Source organism: Octopus sinensis, linkage group LG30 (assembly GCF_006345805.1).
Source record: "Octopus sinensis linkage group LG30, ASM634580v1, whole genome shotgun sequence".
NCBI lineage: Eukaryota > Metazoa > Mollusca > Cephalopoda > Octopoda > Octopodidae > Octopus > Octopus sinensis.
In genome coordinates this window covers 10,899,847-10,919,574 of record NC_043026.1, presented here as the reverse complement: position 1 = coordinate 10,919,574, position 19,728 = coordinate 10,899,847, and the positions used below count along the sequence as shown (strand labels likewise).

Genomic DNA, 19,728 nt, shown 5'->3' with positions numbered 1-19,728 from the left:
GGTCAGAAAAAGATTATTAAAGCAAACCTGAAGAGTCCTTCATTTGAGGAAAATCTGTTTATTACTGTCTCTGGCAAACAAAGGAAGTTCAAAGTCATGGCCCAGCTACAGCGAAACAACATCGCATTGGAACTGTCAGCATCTAACAATGGTAAATCTGTGGACATGAACCTGTTTTTCCCGAAAGGGAAAGCAAGACTAAATTTCGAAGGTGAACTGCAAAGGTTTAAGGCTTTCACCAGCGTAACTATTGACAACAAAGAGTACAAGTTCGACCTTTCCAATCAGAACAATCTGGAAGGTGTTTTAGCTGAAATTACAACACCACAATTTGGAACTACTGAATTAAGGTTTGATTTCAACGCAGAGAAACCACGGTTAAAAGCTAGTATTACGCTTCCAAATCAACATTACGGAATCACTGCTTATCCGAACAGAAACGGTTTCATTACTGAATTTGACTTGCATTTCGATCGTGTTCAAAAACATAAACAGCTTAAACTTGTGATGTCATATGTAAATGCAGACGACAGGCGAACATTCTTCAGACAGATGAGTGTAAAACTTAGCGATGAATACACCACTTACACTGCAAACCTTCATCTGAAGGCAACATATGGTTTATATTTAGTAATGAGCGAATTTTCATGGGGAGACAGGGAAGACCAGAAAGTTGGTGCGGAACTTCAGATAAAGCATTCCGACAAAACAGAAGTTTTACTGATTCTGACGACGCCCAGACGGAACAGCAAGGTGGCAGCCAGCTTAGAATATAGACAGAATCAACACACGGCCGTGTTCACCGTAGTGCCTGATACTAGTAAGGGGCATGAGAAGTTTGAACTCATTTCCTTCATCTCCGGAGATCATAACAGAATGCACATGGACATGACCATCAGATTGCCCAAACACAGAAACGTAAGTAAAATTCCAAATATATTTTCTTCTTCATCATCATTTTCTTCATCGTCGTTGGCATAGTAGTTGTCTTTATTATGTTTTGTTTATCTTTGCTGGCGATAATGAAACCAAGTGTCTTGGGACAATATTCTGCGCTTCGACGTTCCTTTCACCAACACTTGTTTCGAAGTAAAGGACTTATTCACCATACCCTTTCAAACAATGCACAGCTCGACAGATGAATGTATATATATATATATATATATATATATATATACATTCATCTGTCGAGCTATGCATTGTTTGAAAGGGTATGGTGAATAAGTCCTTTTCTGCTTCAACTCTTGATGTCTAACTTCATTAGTCTTTGTTCTACACATCATTAGTCTAATTCTGCTTAGTCTAAATATCAATGGACTAACTCCCAGCATCTTAACTGAAACTGGTATTAAGAATTAAATGCTTTTCAGGTTTTGCTAATGCAAAACACAGCCTAGGTAAACTACAATTAGTCCAACTATATTAGTCTAACTGTATCATTCCTCTGGTCTAAATATCACTTGTCTAACTTTCAATAGTCTGTTTTGTCCCTGATCTAAATGAAATTTGTCTGTCATATGTCTGACAACATCAGATCTAATTGATATTGTCTAAATATATTAGTCTAACTATATTTGCTCTGTCATCAATCTAACTGTCAATGGTCTAAAATATCTATGCATTCTAAGTGTCATTGGTCTAACCATGAATGAATTTCTTTGTCAGATTTTGCTGATAAAAATCAGTGCCAAGAGGAATCTCGGATTAGTCTGACCGTATTTATTCTGTCAATGGTCTAAACGTCATTAGTCTAACTCTGTCTTCTCTGTCTCTGGGCTTAATGTCATTCATTTAACTATCTTTGATCTAACAATATCTCCACAGCCTCCGCTTTAAATGTCATTGGTCTAACTCACATTAGTCTAATTGTTTTGTATCTGATCTATAAAACATAGGTCTAACTGTCATAAGTCTAACTGCATTTTTCTTACTGCCTCAGATCTAACTGTAATTGTTCAGCTTCATTAGTCTAACTATATCTGTTCTAAATGTCATTAGGTCATTAGTCTAACTCACAGTGGTCTAAATATCCTTAATATTTTAAATGTCTCATTGAAATGATTTTCATTTCTCTTTTTCTTTTTAGGACTTGCAGATAAAAAGCATGTTCAGAGGACGCGACCGAAACACTTTGTTCCGCTGGAATACTGAGCTTAGCTTCTATGAAGATCGCAGCAACACCGTTAACTTTGAATTAACGAGTTACTCTGTTAGAGAAAACAATACTTTGGAATTGATCGTTACACATCCTTACTCCAATCTGGAGTTGAAACTAGCGGCCTTCACCAGTCAAAGTCCAGGGATAAATTTGGTTGGAATGCGTATGAACTATCAGAGTAATAGGTATGCACAGCAGGAGTATTTGATGTGGGCTAAAGTGGACAGTGCACGAAGGGAGGTCAAAATGAGGGTAAGAACTGATAAAAGAGTCGTCGTCGTCGTCGTCGTCGTCGTCGTCGTCGTCATCATCATCATCATCATCATCATCATCATCATCATCATCATCATCATCATCATCATCATCATCATCATCATCATCATATATACACATACATAATTCATATTTCTACTTTATATATGTAAATAAAATCCACATTTCTTAGGATTTATACATTTTGTAATAATTGTTTCGACCTTTATATCATGTTTTCGTGTATGTACGTATGTGCGTGCGTGTGTTGTGTGTGTGTGTGTGTGTGTGTGTGTGTGTGTGTGTGTGTGTCTGTGTGTGTGTGTGTGTGTGTGTGTGTGTGTCTGTGGTGTGTGTGTGTGCGAGTGTATGTGCGTGTATATAAATATATATATATATATATATATATATATATGTTTCTGTTTCCAATAATTTATTTCTATATACAATTTGACACACCAGTTTGAAAAGCCAGATCTGCAGATGGAATATACAGGGCGTTTGAATATACAACAGAAATTCTTTAGTGCTGAATTAGGCAAGGAGAGAAATGGCATAAGAGAAATGATTCTGTCAGCCACTGGCAAGAGATATAACAATGAAATGTCCATGAACATCGCGTATAACACAGGTAACTATTAATATTGGTTGTTAACTAGAAGTGGATAGTTTAATGGGTGTATATGTGCTTAGTTTAAGGTTAACTGATTGCTGCAGTGAACATGCAATGTAACTGTGAAACCTCTCCTCAAAATATCCCTGCTTTTATTTGAATAGGGGCCATATGAACCAATGAGGGAGCTTCTGTGTAGTCACTTGACTTTAAACAATGTAACAGCCAAATTTCCCCCTCAACAAACTCCCTACTGTCTTTAAAATAGGGACAGCATGAATCAATGACGGAGTTTCTATGACTACACAGCCGCAGAACATCTTCCTCAGTGAATTCTGTGCGACCAACACGAGGCTGGGAAAATGAACGTCAAAAACGATGATGATTATGATTATCATCAGCAGCACCGGCATTAGGTACACCATGTTTTAATATAAGACATGATGTTAAGGCGATCATCTGGCAGAATCGTTTAAACGCCGGACAAATGCTTAGCAGCATTTCGTCCGTCCTGACGTTCTGAGTTCAAATTCCGCCGAACACGACGTTACCTTACATCCTTTCGGGGTCGATAATATAAGTATCAGTTGAGTACTGGTGTCAATGTAATTAATATATACCCTCACCCGAAACAGCTTCCTTTGTGCCAAAATATAAAAGTAGTATCAGACATGAGGGTCAGCACTGGAAACCCCTTTGATCATAGGTCTACTGAATCAAATCTCTATATATAAAACTGTAGTTGTGTGAGTGTCTGTCCCCTTCGATTTAGATTCCTAACTACTCCCACATTTTGCGGTGCAGTTTAACCAAATTCGGGTATCTTATAGTCGTGATTCATATCGAGCCCGTCTGAGTATTAGCGCGCGTCTACGATGAGTCTACGATTTTAAAAATAATTTAACATCATTTTTAATTCCATTTTAATGCATAATTTTTCGTGTGTCGATGGCGGCGGAGTTGGCGTCCATGGTCACACCTGCACCTGTGTTTGCTTCTCCCCCTTCTTCCCTCCCTCGTGAAATTAACGTCGTAAAGCGTTGTGAAGGAGACCAGCGTTCTTTTAGAACAACGACTTCATGGCTTGAAGACACCAAAACAGAAATGGCTAAGAAAGCCCGAATTGGCATCTATAAGAGAAGTAACTCTCTAAAAATGCTTATATAGTTATTTCCCTTACAAACCCGAGCAACGCCGGGCGATACTGCTAGTCTAATCTAAACAACATTTTCTCATTATTTTGAATCCCTTGTTACCCGTTGATATTTTGGGTGATAACATTTTATCCCCCACCTCCCTTCTCCTCTACAAAAACCTTTCTCTTTTACAGAAGACCCTAACAAGAAAGTCGAATTTGACGCCAAACTGAAGGACGAGAAATTCATGTTACAGATTTATCGTATGGGAACAGCTTACTGGAACAGAGGAAACGATTTCTCACTCACCATTGAAAAGAGGCCCATGTCTGTGGTGTTTTTCAGTTTCTTGTGGAACCCTTCGGTCACGACTGACATCAAAGTAAGTCACGTGAGCGGTTTTCTAACTTTGGATAAGTTTGTCTGCTGCAGGAAAAACAAGAATTTGGGGTTTTGTTCAGAGTATTCTTTTCGTCTTTTATCTATTACAAGTTTCGGTCATTAGACTGAAACCGTACTGGGACACTACCTTGACGAGTTTAGTTAAACAAATTAACCCCAATACTTATTTTCTCTTTTGTGAAGTCTGCCATTTATTCTGTCGTTTTGTATTTTTTTTTTTTTGCTGGTCCACTATGTTAAGGGGCTGTAAACAACGCAACACCAGTTGTCAAGTGGTGATGGAGAGCAGACTCAAATACTCACACGCACACACACACACTCTCTCTCTCTCTCTCTCTCACACACACACACACCACACACACACACACAACCCGAAGAGTGGATTGAGTGCTTTTTACATGGCACCAACACGGATGAGGTCCGTTTTGGCATGGTTTTTACAGCTGGGTGCCCTTCCAAATATCAACGACTTTACAGTGTGGACTGGATGCCTTTTACGTGGCACCACCACTAGCAGGAACACCAAATATATATATGCTGAGCTGAGACACCCTTCGGTCATGACTAACCATGAGATTGCACCTAGAAAGTTATTCTCACAGGCACAAGTCCGGGCAAGGTTGTTTATGGAAGACCAGCATACCGGCTTCCCCCTCTCTACGCCACAAGTGTTGTCCAAGGGAAAGGCAAAGAAGCCGATACAGCTCGGCACCTGTGACGTCGCAACTCATTTCTACAGTTGAGTGAACTGGAGCAACGTGAAATAAAGTGCCTTGCTCAAGAACACAACACGCAGCCCGGTCAGGGATTCGAGCTCACAACCTCACGATCGTAAGCTCGACGTTCTAACCACCGAGCCATGCGCCTTCACTATAATATATATATATATACATGTGTGTGTTGCAAATAAGTAAGAAGGATGTCATGGTATTAATGCAAAAACAAAAAAAAATAAGATAAATAGTTCTATAACAGATAAACTTTTTTTTTAAATATAAGTATATAATTAATTTTTTAATTCTGAAAAGTCTTAAAGGATGCAGGGATATAAGGAGATATAACAGTATAAAAATATGGCATATACATATATAAGACATATATATATGTGTGTGTATATATAAAGAATGTATTAAATTTATACAATATAAATTTTTAAAATATAAATTTAAGTATCGTATTGCATTATATATTACTATGCTTACCTGCAGAAAGAAGTTTTAACATGCTCTGCAAATCATAGAAAGCTACACTAGTATATACAAAGGTAAATAGGAAAGCAAATAAAATTAAATTTAAAAATGCAACAATAATAGGTAAATAAATAATAAGGATAGCGAGGTATTCCTAATAAAGTAAATCAAGAGGTAAATAAATTAAATGTGTATCATTGGATGCGGTCTATAAAATATAATAGCTACACTAGTATATACAAAGGTAAATAGGAAAGCAAAATAAAATTAAATTTAAAAAATGCAACAATAATAGGTAAATAAATAATAAGGATAGGTCGAGGTATTCCTAATAAAGTAAATCAAGAGGTAAATAAATTAAAATGTGTATATCATTGGATGCGGTTCTATAAAATATAATATTACAGGCATTTGTTGTATGTAGAATTACATAGTTCATAGGGAGTGTAGGATTTATCTAAGGGAGGCGTATTATCTGATAACTCAATACAAATATACCTATTCTGATTGACAGAGCAGAAAGTCTTGGAATTGATGGAAAAAACAATGTAATCACCGTATAGGATGAATGTAGACTAAACTGGTAGGGGTTATCAGAGGGCAATATTATATATAATACATTATATAACATAATACATAACATATAATATACATAAAATATAATACAATATAATATATAATTAACTACACTAGAGGGCAAATTATACAAGATATGACACCTCAAGTTAATTTCTACCATCAAATTCAAAATATTATGAGTATAATAGTATTTGTTTCGAAGGTATTTAAATGTGCAGGTGATGCTATTCATGCAGGATATCCTAAGCTCTAATATATTATTAAGTAGGTTATTCTTGTCTCTGTACTTTAAAATCTCATAAATTTCCAAGGAACAAAGTTTGCATCCATATCTGCTATCTCTAAATAGTTGCACCCTCCGTATTATATCCCATTTAAGGCTAAATCTATTCTTACTTTCCCTAAATTCTCAGATCTTACTAGATAAAGAAGTACTCTTTGCTTTATGCCTAAGTCTAAACGAAGAAAGATGGTTATTAATACACATTTTCATATTTATTGAACACCCTAAATAAATTAATCTACAAGTTTCAGTCAAAATTGTACATTTGTAAGCTACTTTTGGGCTAAACAACGACCTAATAACGAGCAATGGGATTTTAACCTACAATTTCAGCTGGAACTATTATTATTATTATTATTATTATTATTATTATTATTATTATTATTGTTATTATTGTTATTATTATTATTGGGTTCTTCCTCCAGGAATACATCACATCGGAAATGCGTACATTTGGACAGAAAGTTCAAGATAGAACTGAAAGAGCTGTCGAGAAAATAAACCAGGAATTTGTCACAGCTATGGACGTGCTCTCGGAAGACTTCAGACCTGTTATTGAGTATTTGGGTAACGAACTGATAGACATTAAATCACAAGCTTACGCCTATCTGAGAAAGATCACAGAATCTAAATACTACAAGTCGCCCGCACCTATGCCACTTGCCTGGATGAATTCTGGATTTGTATGAAGTTGCTGTGAGGGAACTTGAGAAAGAGATGGAATATTGGCAGCAAGTTGTATCTCATTGGATGGTGAAACTTCAAGTAATAGTGGACAGTTACATTGAAGAGGCCGAAGAAATCTACTCAGTAAGTAAAAATATGATCTTAATAAAGTAAATTAAATTTGAATTCTGTTTCTTCCTTTTGTTATTTAGCTTCATTGAACACCTCTTTGGTTGTTGATATTTTGCTTCATATTTCTACGCTTTTCAGTCATGTGTTTTGCAGGCTGACTCCATAAACTACCGTTAGTTTGTCTCTTCTTTCCTTCATAACCTTACTAATTTTGTATGATTTCTTTATCTCCCTGTGTCTGTTTGTGTGTGTGTGTGTAGGTAGGTATATTTTGCACCTACACTACATTCTGTAAAGCAATTAGTGTTGGGAGGGGCGACCCTCGTTAGAAACCATGTGAAAGCAGACACTGGAGCTTTGTGCAGTCGTCTGGTTCATTGGTTTCAAGCAAACCATCCAACCCATGCCAGCATGGAAAACGAACGGTAAACAATGATGATGATGTTGATGTATCAATTATTAACTCTCTCTCTCTCCCCTCTTTCTTTCTTACAGATGTTCGAGCAATACTTGATCGATATAGGTGAGATGATCGAGGAACACTACAACTTTGCCATCGATTACCTCTCCTTCCTGCAAGACGACATCAACTTACATATCGGTGAATTCTTCGCCGTTATAAGAAGTGAGTTATTGTTGTTGTTGTTGTTGTTTAACACCAGGTCACTCCTTGTTCTAGTAGACCTGTGATCAAAGGAGTTCCAGCTATGACCATCCCTACCTTCTGACTTAGTGTATCTAGGACTGCATTATCTAATGTTGATATGAATTGTGATAACTCTCATTCTTTTGCAATGACTCTTGCCTGATGTATGTTTGACTCTCCTGTTTGACAACGACTCAATCCCTGCTATTTACTTTGTCTTGTGTTTATAATGGTTTTCTGTTGTGCATCATAACATTTAAGTTTGACAATGTTTCTCATCTGTAAGATTTGTGTATGATAGATCTTGTGTTTGATTTACTCTCAACTGTGTATGATCTTGTATTTTGTGTTTTATGTGTCTTATGTATGATGTGTGCATGATATTTCTTAAGCATGATGCGTCATATGTTTATGATGAGCCTTATGTATGACGTGTTTTCTGTATGATGTCTCATGATGGATGTACATGATGTAACATGGTGTGCTTTATGTATGATGTGCTTTATGTAAGATGTGTCTTATGTATGATGTACTTTATGTATGATGCATCTGTGTATGATATGTGTTGTATATGATGTGCCTTATGTATGACATTTCTTACATATGATATATCTAATGCAATGTAGGTCTTGTGTATGGTACATTTTGTATACGATGTGTCTTAAGTTTTGCTATTATGACTCTCAACTATCATAATTCTCATTTATCTCCCTTAGACTATGCATATGAAATCTCTGAATCTCTCGACAATGCTTTCTACAAAATGTCGCGTGTATTTTCCTCGGATGACCAAAGCACAGTTTACAGGTTGCTCAAGTTTCCCAAGGATGCCTTCGAAGAGGTAGGTTTGTCGAAGACAACCTTCTGTCTGGGAAATGCTTTGAAGATGGGTTGGGAGCACCAGAGAATGCCAAAGGATTGTGCAAATTAGAAGATATGGAGCAAGAATTCTCAAGAATTTTCTTTCGTGGGTTGCTCCAGACTAAACTGAGCGAGAGAATGCATGACACAAGAGTCTTATCTAAAAGACTCTTTCCACACACATACATACACACATGCATACTCATACATATACACACACGTATTTACGCTTACACATTCATACACAAACGTATATATATATATATCATCATCATCATCATTCAACACAAGCATAAAGATATATATATATATATATATATATATTAAGATTAAGGATAAAATCTATATTAGATTTTATCAGGTAGTGCAATCAATCGGTTACGGTTAAATTAATCAATTCATAAATATATATAACGGACAAGCGAGTACGTATACAAGTCGGCATACACACAAACACACACAGTGAGAGATTTATATATATAATGCACATATATATACATTATAATACACATATATATACATATATATAATATATATATGTACATATATATATAATATATATATTACCTATATATATATAATATATATGTACATATATAATATATATATATACCATATATAATATATATATATACATATATATAATATATATATACATATATATATATATATATATACATATATATATATATATATATCATATAATATATATATATATACCTATATATATATATATATACATATATAATATATATATATATACATAATATATATATATTATATACATATATATAATATATATATATACATATATAATATATATATATATACATATATATAATATATATATACAATATAATATATATACATATATATATATATATATATACATATATATAATATATATATATACATATATAATATATATACATATATAATATATATATACATATATATAATATATATATATATAATATATTTATATTTTATATATAATATATATATATATATAATATATATAATATATATATATATATATATATATATATATATATAATATATATATATATATATATATATATATATATACATATACAGGTGTTGGACAAAATAATGGAAACCCTTAAAATTTCAAACAAATTTATTTTAATATGGAGTAGGACCGCCTTTGTCTGTAATTACAGCTTGAATTCGAGGCATGGACTCGTACAAAGTTTGAATTGTTTCCAAAGGAATTTTTGTCCATTCTTCAGCTAAAATAGTCTCCAGTTCTTGTAGTGATGAATATGGAGGATATTGACTCATTACTTGTTTTTCCAAGATGCACCATAAATGTTAAATAATATTGAGATCTGGGGACTGTGGTGGCCAGATAAGATGTTCAACTTCACTAGAATGTTCCTCGTGCCATTCAGTAACAACTTGAGCTGTGTGAATTGGTGCATTACCATCCTGAAAGATTGCGTTTCCCTCTGGAAACAGTGTCGCAACCATAGAAGGAATTTGATCAGATAAAATGCTTAAATAGTCTTGACTATTAATTCTGCAATGAAGGGAAAGAATTCTGCCAGCGGATTTCCGAGATATAACACCCCAGATACTCCACCATGTTTAACCACACAGCCATGTCTCTCTCTCTTTTTACTCTTTTTACTTGTTTCAGTCATTTGACTGCGGCCATGCTGGAGCACCGCCTTTAGTCGAGCAACTCGACCCCGGGACTTATTCTTTGTAAGCCCAGTACTTATTCTATCGGTCTCTTTTGCCGAACCGCTACGTGACGGGGACGTAAACACACCAGCATCGGTTGTCAAGCAATGCTAGGGGAACAAACACAGACACACAAACATATTCACACACATTTATATATATATACATATATACGACAGGCTTCTTTCAGTTTCCGTCTACCAAATCCACTCACAAGGCATTGGTTGGCCCGGGGCTATAGCAGAAGACACTTGCCAAGATGCCACGCAGTGGGACTGAACCCGGAACCATGTGGTTGGTTAGCAAGCTACTTACCAAACAGCCACTCCTGCGCCTCTGTTTCTTTCCATGTATTTATTTGGAATTTTCATTTTTTCTATCCATTGTTTCTTTGTTTCCTCTCTCCACAGTTGCTATGGGCCCTGGAATACTGGAGACCATCCAAAATTCTAATATCATTCAACAACATGATTTTCGACAACTTGAGATATAAAATAAACTACATCAAAGACTCATTTATTCAGCCGAGTCTCAGCTACATGGAATTTAATCCGACCAAAGGAGTTTTCATGGCACTCATAGATGACAGATCAACTGACTTACTCAAAGAGATTTCAGAATATTCTTCAAGTGCCCTAAGGAATATGGTCCTTCTAGGGGACAGTGTATTTGTGTACAGCAGTGACTGGGGTTTCTACGATATTTATTATGACATAAAACCAAGTTCCGATGTTAATAACTGGTTGCCACCATTCAAAGGTAAGCCGTTTGTTGTTATTATTATTATTATTATTATTTTCATTATTATTATTATTGAGTGAGAGAGCAGCGCATGCCATCAAAGTGACACTGGAGTACAAATATACGAAGCCCAATTTACCCATCATGACTACCCGCCTGATAAGGGTACACCAGGCACATGCATCACAACCATATGTGCACAACATGGTGATCTCATATCAAGATAAACAGCACATGACCTTACAGGTGGGGCCCAGTTTGAATTTTCTCAGGTCGAGTAACACATCCCGCTCAAAAGGTCCCTGAATAAGGGTTGTTTAAGGATGTTGAACGAAACACCCATGTTTCCAGAGGTGAATTATTCAAACCCCAAAGAATCCCTCTCAACACATGGCTATGATGCTCCCCCATTATTATTATTATTATTATTATTATTAAGGCAGCGAGCTAACAGACTGGTTAGCTCAATGGATTGTATTGTTGGTAGTTCTTCTCCCACCTTTAGCCTCTAAGCTCAAATTCTGCCAAGGTCAACTTTCAATAAAATAAGTACCAGCTGTATACTCGGGTGATTTTGTAATTGACTCATCCCACTACCCTCCAACTTGCTGGCCTCGTACCAAAGTTTGGAACCATTATTATCATTATTATTATTATTATTATCATCATCATTGTTGTTCTGGTTATTACTATTAAGGAGGAGGCGCAATGGCCCAGTGGTTAGGGTAGCGGACTTGCGGTCGTAGGATTGCAGTTTCGATTCACAGACCAGGCGTTGTGAGTGTTTATTGAGCGAAAACACCTGAAGCTCCACGAGGCTCCGGCAGGGATGGTGGTGATCCCTGCTGTACTCTTTCACCACAACTTTCTCTCACTCTTACTTCCCGTTTCTGTTGTACCTGTATTTCAAAGGGCTGGCCTTGTCACTCTCTGTGTCACGCTGAATATCCCCAAGAACTACCTTAAAGGTACACGTGTCTGTGGAGTGCTCAGCCACTTGCACGTTAATTTCACGAGCAGGCTGTTCCGTTGATCGGATCAACCGGAACCCTCGCCGTCGTAACCGACCGAGTGCTTCCTTACTATTAAGGAAGTGAGCTGAGTGCTGTCAGGAAACGTATTTGACCGCATTTATTCTAGCTTTAGATTCTCAGTTCAAATTCCGCCAAGGTCGACTTTACCTTTCAGCCTTCCATGATCGATAAAATAAGTGCTAGTGGCACACTGGGGTCAATGTAATCAACTTCTGCTGAAAATTCCTGGCCCTGTGTCAAAATTAAAATCCCAGCTGATAAAATAAGCACTACATTCTATACCTTGCTCGGTTGAGGGGTTCTTGTCTTGTGGCAACTTGGTCCCCTCACCAGTGCTGGTGCCAACTAAAGAGCATCCATTATGTAATAATACCAGACGTTTTACTGAAACATGTGTCCGGCATATAAAGTAAAACTATAAAACACTTGTAACAGACTTGTGTTAACAGATTGTGTTGTGTTTTTCTATATGTCTATTTTCTCTCTAATCTACAGCCCAAGCCACCCTCTTCAAAGGCAGACATGTAACCACATTCGACGGATACCATTATGACTTCCAAGGATCTTGCGGTTATACGTTGGCCGAGGTGAACAAGAACTTCAAGGTGGTCGCCAAGTTTGAAGAGTATCAGAAAAAGATGACATACATAACGATCACAGACTCACAATCAAATGTTTATACTATTTACTCCAATGGCAAGGTAAAAATACAGAACATTCACACCATTTTATATGGGTCAGGATTTTATATTTATTTTATTATTATTATTATTATTATTATTATATCTTTGACAGGTCACTGTTGCAGGCTCTGATGTTAGGCTGCCGTTCAATAAATATTACACACAAATTTACCGAGAAGGCGACACTTATATCCTTGAAAACAAACGAGGCTACAACATCAGGTTCAACCCTAGGATTGAACTCGTCACCCTCGAGGTCAGTGGGTGGTTCTTCAGTCGAGTCAGAGGTTTGTTCGGTTCATACAACAATGAACAAATCGATGATATGGTTCCGAATAATATGTGGCGTAGAAGTAGCCTGGAAGAATTTGTCAATTCTTGGACAGAGGAAAGAGGCTGCAGATCCAGAGATGTTGCACTTCAACACAGGAGGAGGAACAGCCATGTTTGTTGGGATATATTCTTGGATTCTGCTTCACCGTTGCGACATTGCTTTAAACAGGTAAATTATTTTGGAAAGTGACTCTATGACAATTTTTAAAATAACGAATAACATTTCTGATATTATTGCCTTTCGCACACACACACACACACACACACACACACAATGTATACGTATACATGTGTATGTATGTATGTATGCATGCATATATGTAGTGTATGTATATATATGCGTGTGTGTGTGTATGTATGTATGTATATGCATGTATCTATGCATGCATGCATGCATATGTATGTATATGAATGCATGCATGCATGTATATATATATATATATATATATATAAGGAGTACATGACATTGCATAAACAATATTTCAAAGATTTGATAAAAACATCACTAAGGGAAAATTTGTACCTAACTCTTCATCAGTCAACATCCAAAAGATCATTACAATTTCGCGCCATTATCGTTGATATTGTCCACTTTTGGTGGTGCCTGTAGCAAAGAGCCACTGGAAATAGCTAACGAATATACAGGACAATGATGAAAACAAGCAAGACAAAATAAAATAATTATAACAATTATACAAATACAGACAAAACAGTCACGTGGCTGCCAGACAGACGAATATGGGTAATCATCATCATCATCATCATTTAGCGTCCGCTTTCCATGCTAGCATGGGTTGGACGGTTCAACTGGGGTCTGTGAAGCTGGAAGGCTTCGTCAGGCCCAGTCAGATCTGGCAATGTTTCTACGGCTGGATGCCCTTCCTAACACCAACCACTCCGTGAGTGTAGTGGGTGCTTTTTACGTGCCACCTGCACAGGTGCCAGACAGAGCTGGCAAACGGCCACGAACGGACGGTGCTTTTACGTGTCACCGGCACGGGGCCAGGCGATGCTGGCAAACGGCCACGAACGGATGGTGCTTTTACGTGTCAAAGGAAAATGAAAATGTCCTGTAGGACTAAAGACAGAAAGTCAGAACAAAGGAAGAAGTCGACAAATCGTGTGGGATAAAGAGGCGTACACTCACACTCACACACAACTGATTCTGTGCAATAACTACCCGAAAATATTTCAATTATTTCAAGTCATTTTGAATAATTCTCACCGATTTTGTTGTTGCTATTTCTTTGTACAGGTGTCATCAGAGCCTTTCTACCACATGTGTGCCTTAGAAGTGGACGAGCGGTCACCCGTCAACACCGTTTGCAATGTTTCAATGTATTACATTGACCAATGTTCCTATAAAAATGTTCCGGTCACACTGCCAAAAATGTGTTGTAAGTAGACAATCTTGTTTTGGAATGGTAAGGCCAGTGGGCAAAAAACAGAAAGAATACATGTGTGTGTGTGTGTGTGTGTGTGTGTGTGTGTGTGTGTATATATGTATGTATGCATGTATCGTGTGACGTGGAGAAAAAAATAATTATAAGACTGGTTGGGAAATATATGAGAAAATGTCAGTAAAAGCTATTGAGGGCGGTGCTCCAGTGTGGCCACAATGATTGAAACCAGCAAACAAATAAGAGAAATAGAACAGTAAGGATGATGTGGTGGTGGTGGTGGTGGTGGTGGTAGGAGTAATAATGATGATCAGGTGAAAGTGTTGGTGGTGGAGGTCACAAGTGGAATACTTTTGATCATATGTCAGTTGACTTAAACTTAAAACAGAAACCAGCAACACTTAATAATTCTGCCATTGCTCTAATTAGACATAACTCTGGCCAAGCTGGAGCAGTATTTTTGACATATATTACATTTCTCACTCTTTCTGAATATCTTCACCATTTCTCGTTTCCAGATGGTGGAAGTTATTAATCTGAATTTGGACTTTCCTCAAGAGAGAAGATGAACATCAATTTTTTCCAAATAAAAAACGATTAGAAACAAATTTTAATAAAAGTTCCAATGAAACTCCATTTTGTCTTTTCATTTCTCGTCTTGTATCTTGTCGCCATCTTCAGCCTCTTCTTTTCGCTACAACACATACATGTGTGTGTGTGTGTGTGTGTGTGTGTGTGTGTACACACACACACACACACATACTCTCTCGGAAGGGTTGGCATTAGGAAGGGCATCCAGTCGTAGAAAACCATGCCAAATTAAACAGGAGTCTAGTGCAACCTTCCACCTTCCCAGCCCTGGTCAAACCGTCCAACCCATGCCAGCATGGACATCATCATCATCATCATTTAGCATCCGTTCTCCATGCTAGCATGGGTTGGACGGTTCAACTGGGGTCTGTGAAGCTGGAAGGCTTCATCAGGCCCAGTCAGATCTGGCAGTGTTTCTACGGCTGGATGCCCTTCCTAACGCCAACCACTCCGTGAGTGTAGTGGGTGCTTTTTACGTGCCACCCGCACAGGTGCCAGACAGAGCTGGCAAACGGCCACGAACGGATGGTGCTTTTACGTGTCACCGGCACGGGGCCAGGCGAGGTTGGCAACGGACACGAACGGATGGTGCTTTTACGTGCCACCGACACGGGGCCAGACAGAGCTGGCAAACGGCCACGAACGGATGGTGCTTTTACGTGTCACCGGCACGGGGCCAGGCGAGGCTGGCAACGGACACGAACGGATGGTGCTTTTACGTGCCACCAACAGGGGGGCCAGACAGAGCTGGCAAACGGCCACGAAACGGATGGTGCTTTACGTGTCACCGGCACGGGGGCCAGGCGAGGACAACAGACGCTAAATGATGATGATGATATATTAGAGACTGGTTGGCATGAAGCATTGTCCAATATATGAATTCTAATTTTTATTATAAAGTCGAAACAAAGTAAGAAATAATACAGCTGATGGTTTGTATTTGAAATATTTTGTAGGTCTAGAATCATTGATATGTCTGTATTAAATGATTCTTATTCATTTTGGACATCAGCTGGACAATGGTGGCCATCATCGTGAAGATGTTTTGATCATCATCATCACCATTGTTTAACGTCTTGTTTTCCGCGCTAGCACGGGTTGGACGGTTCGACCAGGGTCTGGGAAGCCAGGGGCTGCACCAGGCTCCAGTCTGATCTGGCAATGTTTCTACAGCTGGATGCCCTTCCTAACGCCAACCACTCCGCGAGTGTAGTGGGTGCTTTTTACGTGCCACCTGCACAGGTGCCAGGGGAGACTGGCATCGGCCATGATCGGTTGGTGCTTTTAAAGTGCCACCGACACGGAAGCCAGCCAAGGCGGCACTGGCATCGGCCATGTTCGGATGGTGCTTTTTATGTGCCACCGGCACAGAAGCCAGTCGAGTCTCCTAATCAAAGCCCAACAATTCCCTAGCTTGTAGAAGTCCCTGAGATTTAAATCTGGCAATTTGGGAGACCAAAACTTCGATGTTACATGATTGTAAAGATTGTCTGATATTGATTCCTGGTTTATGAAGACTTTGTGAGAAGGTCATAGACTTTTTGAAGCAAGTATGCCCTTCCACTACATACTCCATCCATCCAGGGCTTAATAATTGTCTTTGTCACCTTAACGTATCCATTAGTATTAATTCCAAGACTTTGTAAACCCCAAGGTGACATAACATGACCTTCATTGTTACCATTTCTAAAAACCATTACAGTTGGTGGAGACTTGCTGTGCATCTCACTCTGAAGGGTCTGCACATAATCATCAGTTCCTTCCCATTAGAGTTCTGATCTTGGTCAAAGTTCTTCTCATCAGCGGAAAACCAAAGCGCGCCATCTTCGCAAGGTTTTTTAACCTTCTTAACCGCTTGGCATGAACCAAACGGTTTTCTTGAGTCTTTGCAGGCATGGTTTGGCATTTCCTCTGTACATGCTGATGATGATGATGATGCTACTTGTACAGAATGTCCTCATGCATCACAGTCTTGATTGTCAACTCCAATACTCTTACTATTTTACTTGTTTCAGTCATTTGACTGCGGCCATGCTGGAGCACCGCCTTTAGTCGAGCAACTCGACCCCAGGACTTATTCTTTTTGTAAACCCAGTACTTATTCTATCGGTCTCTTTTTGCCGAACGGCTAAGTGACAGGGATGTAAACACACCAGCATCGGTTGTCAAGCGATGGTGAGGTGGGACAAACACAGACACACACACACACATATATATATATATATATATATACAACGAGCTTCTTTCAGTTTCCGTCTACCAAATCCACTCACAAGGCTTTGGTCGGCCCGAGGCTATAGTAGAAGACACTTGCCCAAGATACCACACAGTGGGACTAAACCCGGAACCATGTGTGTATATATATATTATATTAAATCCGTTGTCTGTCTGTGTGCGTGTGTCATCTAGGATCTCGGGCATCCTCCATCTGACTGCACTCAAATTTGATATGTAGATACCGACGGTATCAGGGCGTGTATAAGTCTTGAAAAAAAAAAAAAAAAATCGATTCCAAGTGAGAATGCGATCAATAAAGCCGTGGGAACATGTATTTGTAAAATCGTTTTTCTTGGAATAGAAAAAAGTCGTATCTTTATTTTTTTTTTGCTGGTGTCTCAAATCTAGGTTGAATCAGTGTTTCTTAAAGGGGAGGCCTATGGGACAGTCAGACAAGTAGTTTTGAGAAAATTTGGTTTAAATGTTTGACAACTCAGCACAGTCCATTGGACGGGGAGGGACGTTGTTTTGCTCGTATATATATATACTAGCAGTATCGCAGTATTGCCCAGCGTTGCTCGGGTTTGTAAGGGAAATAACTATATAAGCATTTTTAGAGAGTTACTTCCCTTATAGATGCCAATTCGGGCTTTCTTAGCCATTTCTGTTTTGGTGTCTTCAAGCCATGAAGTTGTTGTTCTAAAAGAACGCTGGTCTCCTTGACAACGCTTTACGACGTTGATTTCCTTACACTCCCTTCCCCACAGCTTCACGAGGGAGGGAAGAAGGGGGAGAAGCAAACAGGTGCAGGTGTGACCATGGACGCCAACTCCGCCGCCATCGACACACGAATAATTATGCATTAAAATGGAATAAAAAATGATGTTAAATTATTTTTAAAATCGTAGACTCATCGTAGACGCACGCTAATAGCCAGACAGGCTCGATATGAATCACGACTATAAGATACCCGGTTTTGGTTAAACTGCACCGCAAAATGTGGGAGTAGTTAGGAATCTAAATCGTAGGAGACAGACACTCACACAACTACAGTTTTATATATATAGATATATATCATTGTCTTTTAACGTCCACTTTCCATGCTAGCATGGGTTGGACGGTTTAACTGAGAAGTGGCAGGCTGGGAAGCTGTACCAGACTCCAATCTGATTTGGTAAGGTTTCTACAACTGGATGTCCTTCCTAATGCCAACCACTCTGAGAGAGTAGTGGGTGCATTTTACATGCCACCGGCACAGGAGCCACTCAGGCGGCACTGGCATCAGCTATGTTCGAATGGTGCTTTTTACATGCAAGACTGAACCTTCCCACCTTGCCCATCCACCCTCACTGATTGATCAACCAAAGCCCCTACAACCATTCCCTCACCTCTCACACACTCATAAAAATAGGAAAAGAAAACAAAATTCAATAAAATTCAAACAAAAATGTCTACAAATATTTTATTTTATTTTGTTTTGTTTTTTTTTGTTTTTTTTGCAGAGAGAAAAAATATGGAGGGGAGAAGAGCAAGTGGGGGACTGGGCAGGGCAATTGTTTTTAAAGAGAAGGGGTGGAGGATAGACTGGAGAGAGAGAGAGAGAGAGAGAAGGGTGTGGGGTGAGGAGAGTGGAATTGTGAAGATATTTCAATTAAAAATAGAATAAAGTTAATGATGGATAGAATTATAATTGATCCAGAGTTCCAGTTCCAGTCGTTAGAGTGAAAGGAATTTGTGACAAGTGTTTGGAAAATTGGACAAATTCTACAATATATACATATGTGATGGTATGTGTGCACGTGTGTGCATATGAGGAAATATGTATGTATGCATGTATACACACATTTAACTGTATGCAGAAGGTGGTGTGTGTGCGTGCATGCATGTGTGTACGTATGCTTATATGTATATATACACACACACATACACTTGAAGAATATCAGTATAAAAAGATGTATGTATGTGATTGTGTGTACATACATATAAAAATCTAGACATATGCACACACACAAATATATATACAGGTTCATATAATATATATTCACACACCCACACATATCAATCTAAATACACATATACATACATGTACAAAATACATGTG

The 19,728-nt window shown here is 38.1% G+C and overlaps 2 protein-coding genes across 2 annotated transcripts in view; both read left to right on the top strand.

Moving 5' to 3' along the window:
• The window catches only part of LOC118768536, a 43,539-nt gene extending 35,503 nt beyond the window's left edge, over nucleotides 1–8,036 (top strand). The window contains exons 19-24 of the mRNA XM_036515214.1: nucleotides 1–918; nucleotides 2,087–2,410; nucleotides 2,873–3,041; nucleotides 4,354–4,541; nucleotides 7,039–7,423; nucleotides 7,907–8,036. The exon at nucleotides 1–918 is cut by the window's left edge and continues 2,142 nt beyond it. Coding sequence (XP_036371107.1) covers nucleotides 1–918; nucleotides 2,087–2,410; nucleotides 2,873–3,041; nucleotides 4,354–4,541; nucleotides 7,039–7,302 — 1,863 coding nt within the window. The 3' untranslated portion in view covers nucleotides 7,303–7,423; nucleotides 7,907–8,036. The remainder of the gene's footprint in view (nucleotides 919–2,086; nucleotides 2,411–2,872; nucleotides 3,042–4,353; nucleotides 4,542–7,038; nucleotides 7,424–7,906) is intronic.
• The window catches only part of LOC115226285, a 111,069-nt gene extending 95,614 nt beyond the window's left edge, over nucleotides 1–15,455 (top strand). The window contains exons 29-30 of the mRNA XM_036515213.1: nucleotides 14,675–14,816; nucleotides 15,338–15,455. Of these exons, the coding sequence (XP_036371106.1) occupies nucleotides 14,675–14,816; nucleotides 15,338–15,354 (159 nt within the window). The 3' untranslated portion in view covers nucleotides 15,355–15,455. The remainder of the gene's footprint in view (nucleotides 1–14,674; nucleotides 14,817–15,337) is intronic.
• Nucleotides 15,456–19,728: the final 4,273 nt, after the last annotated feature.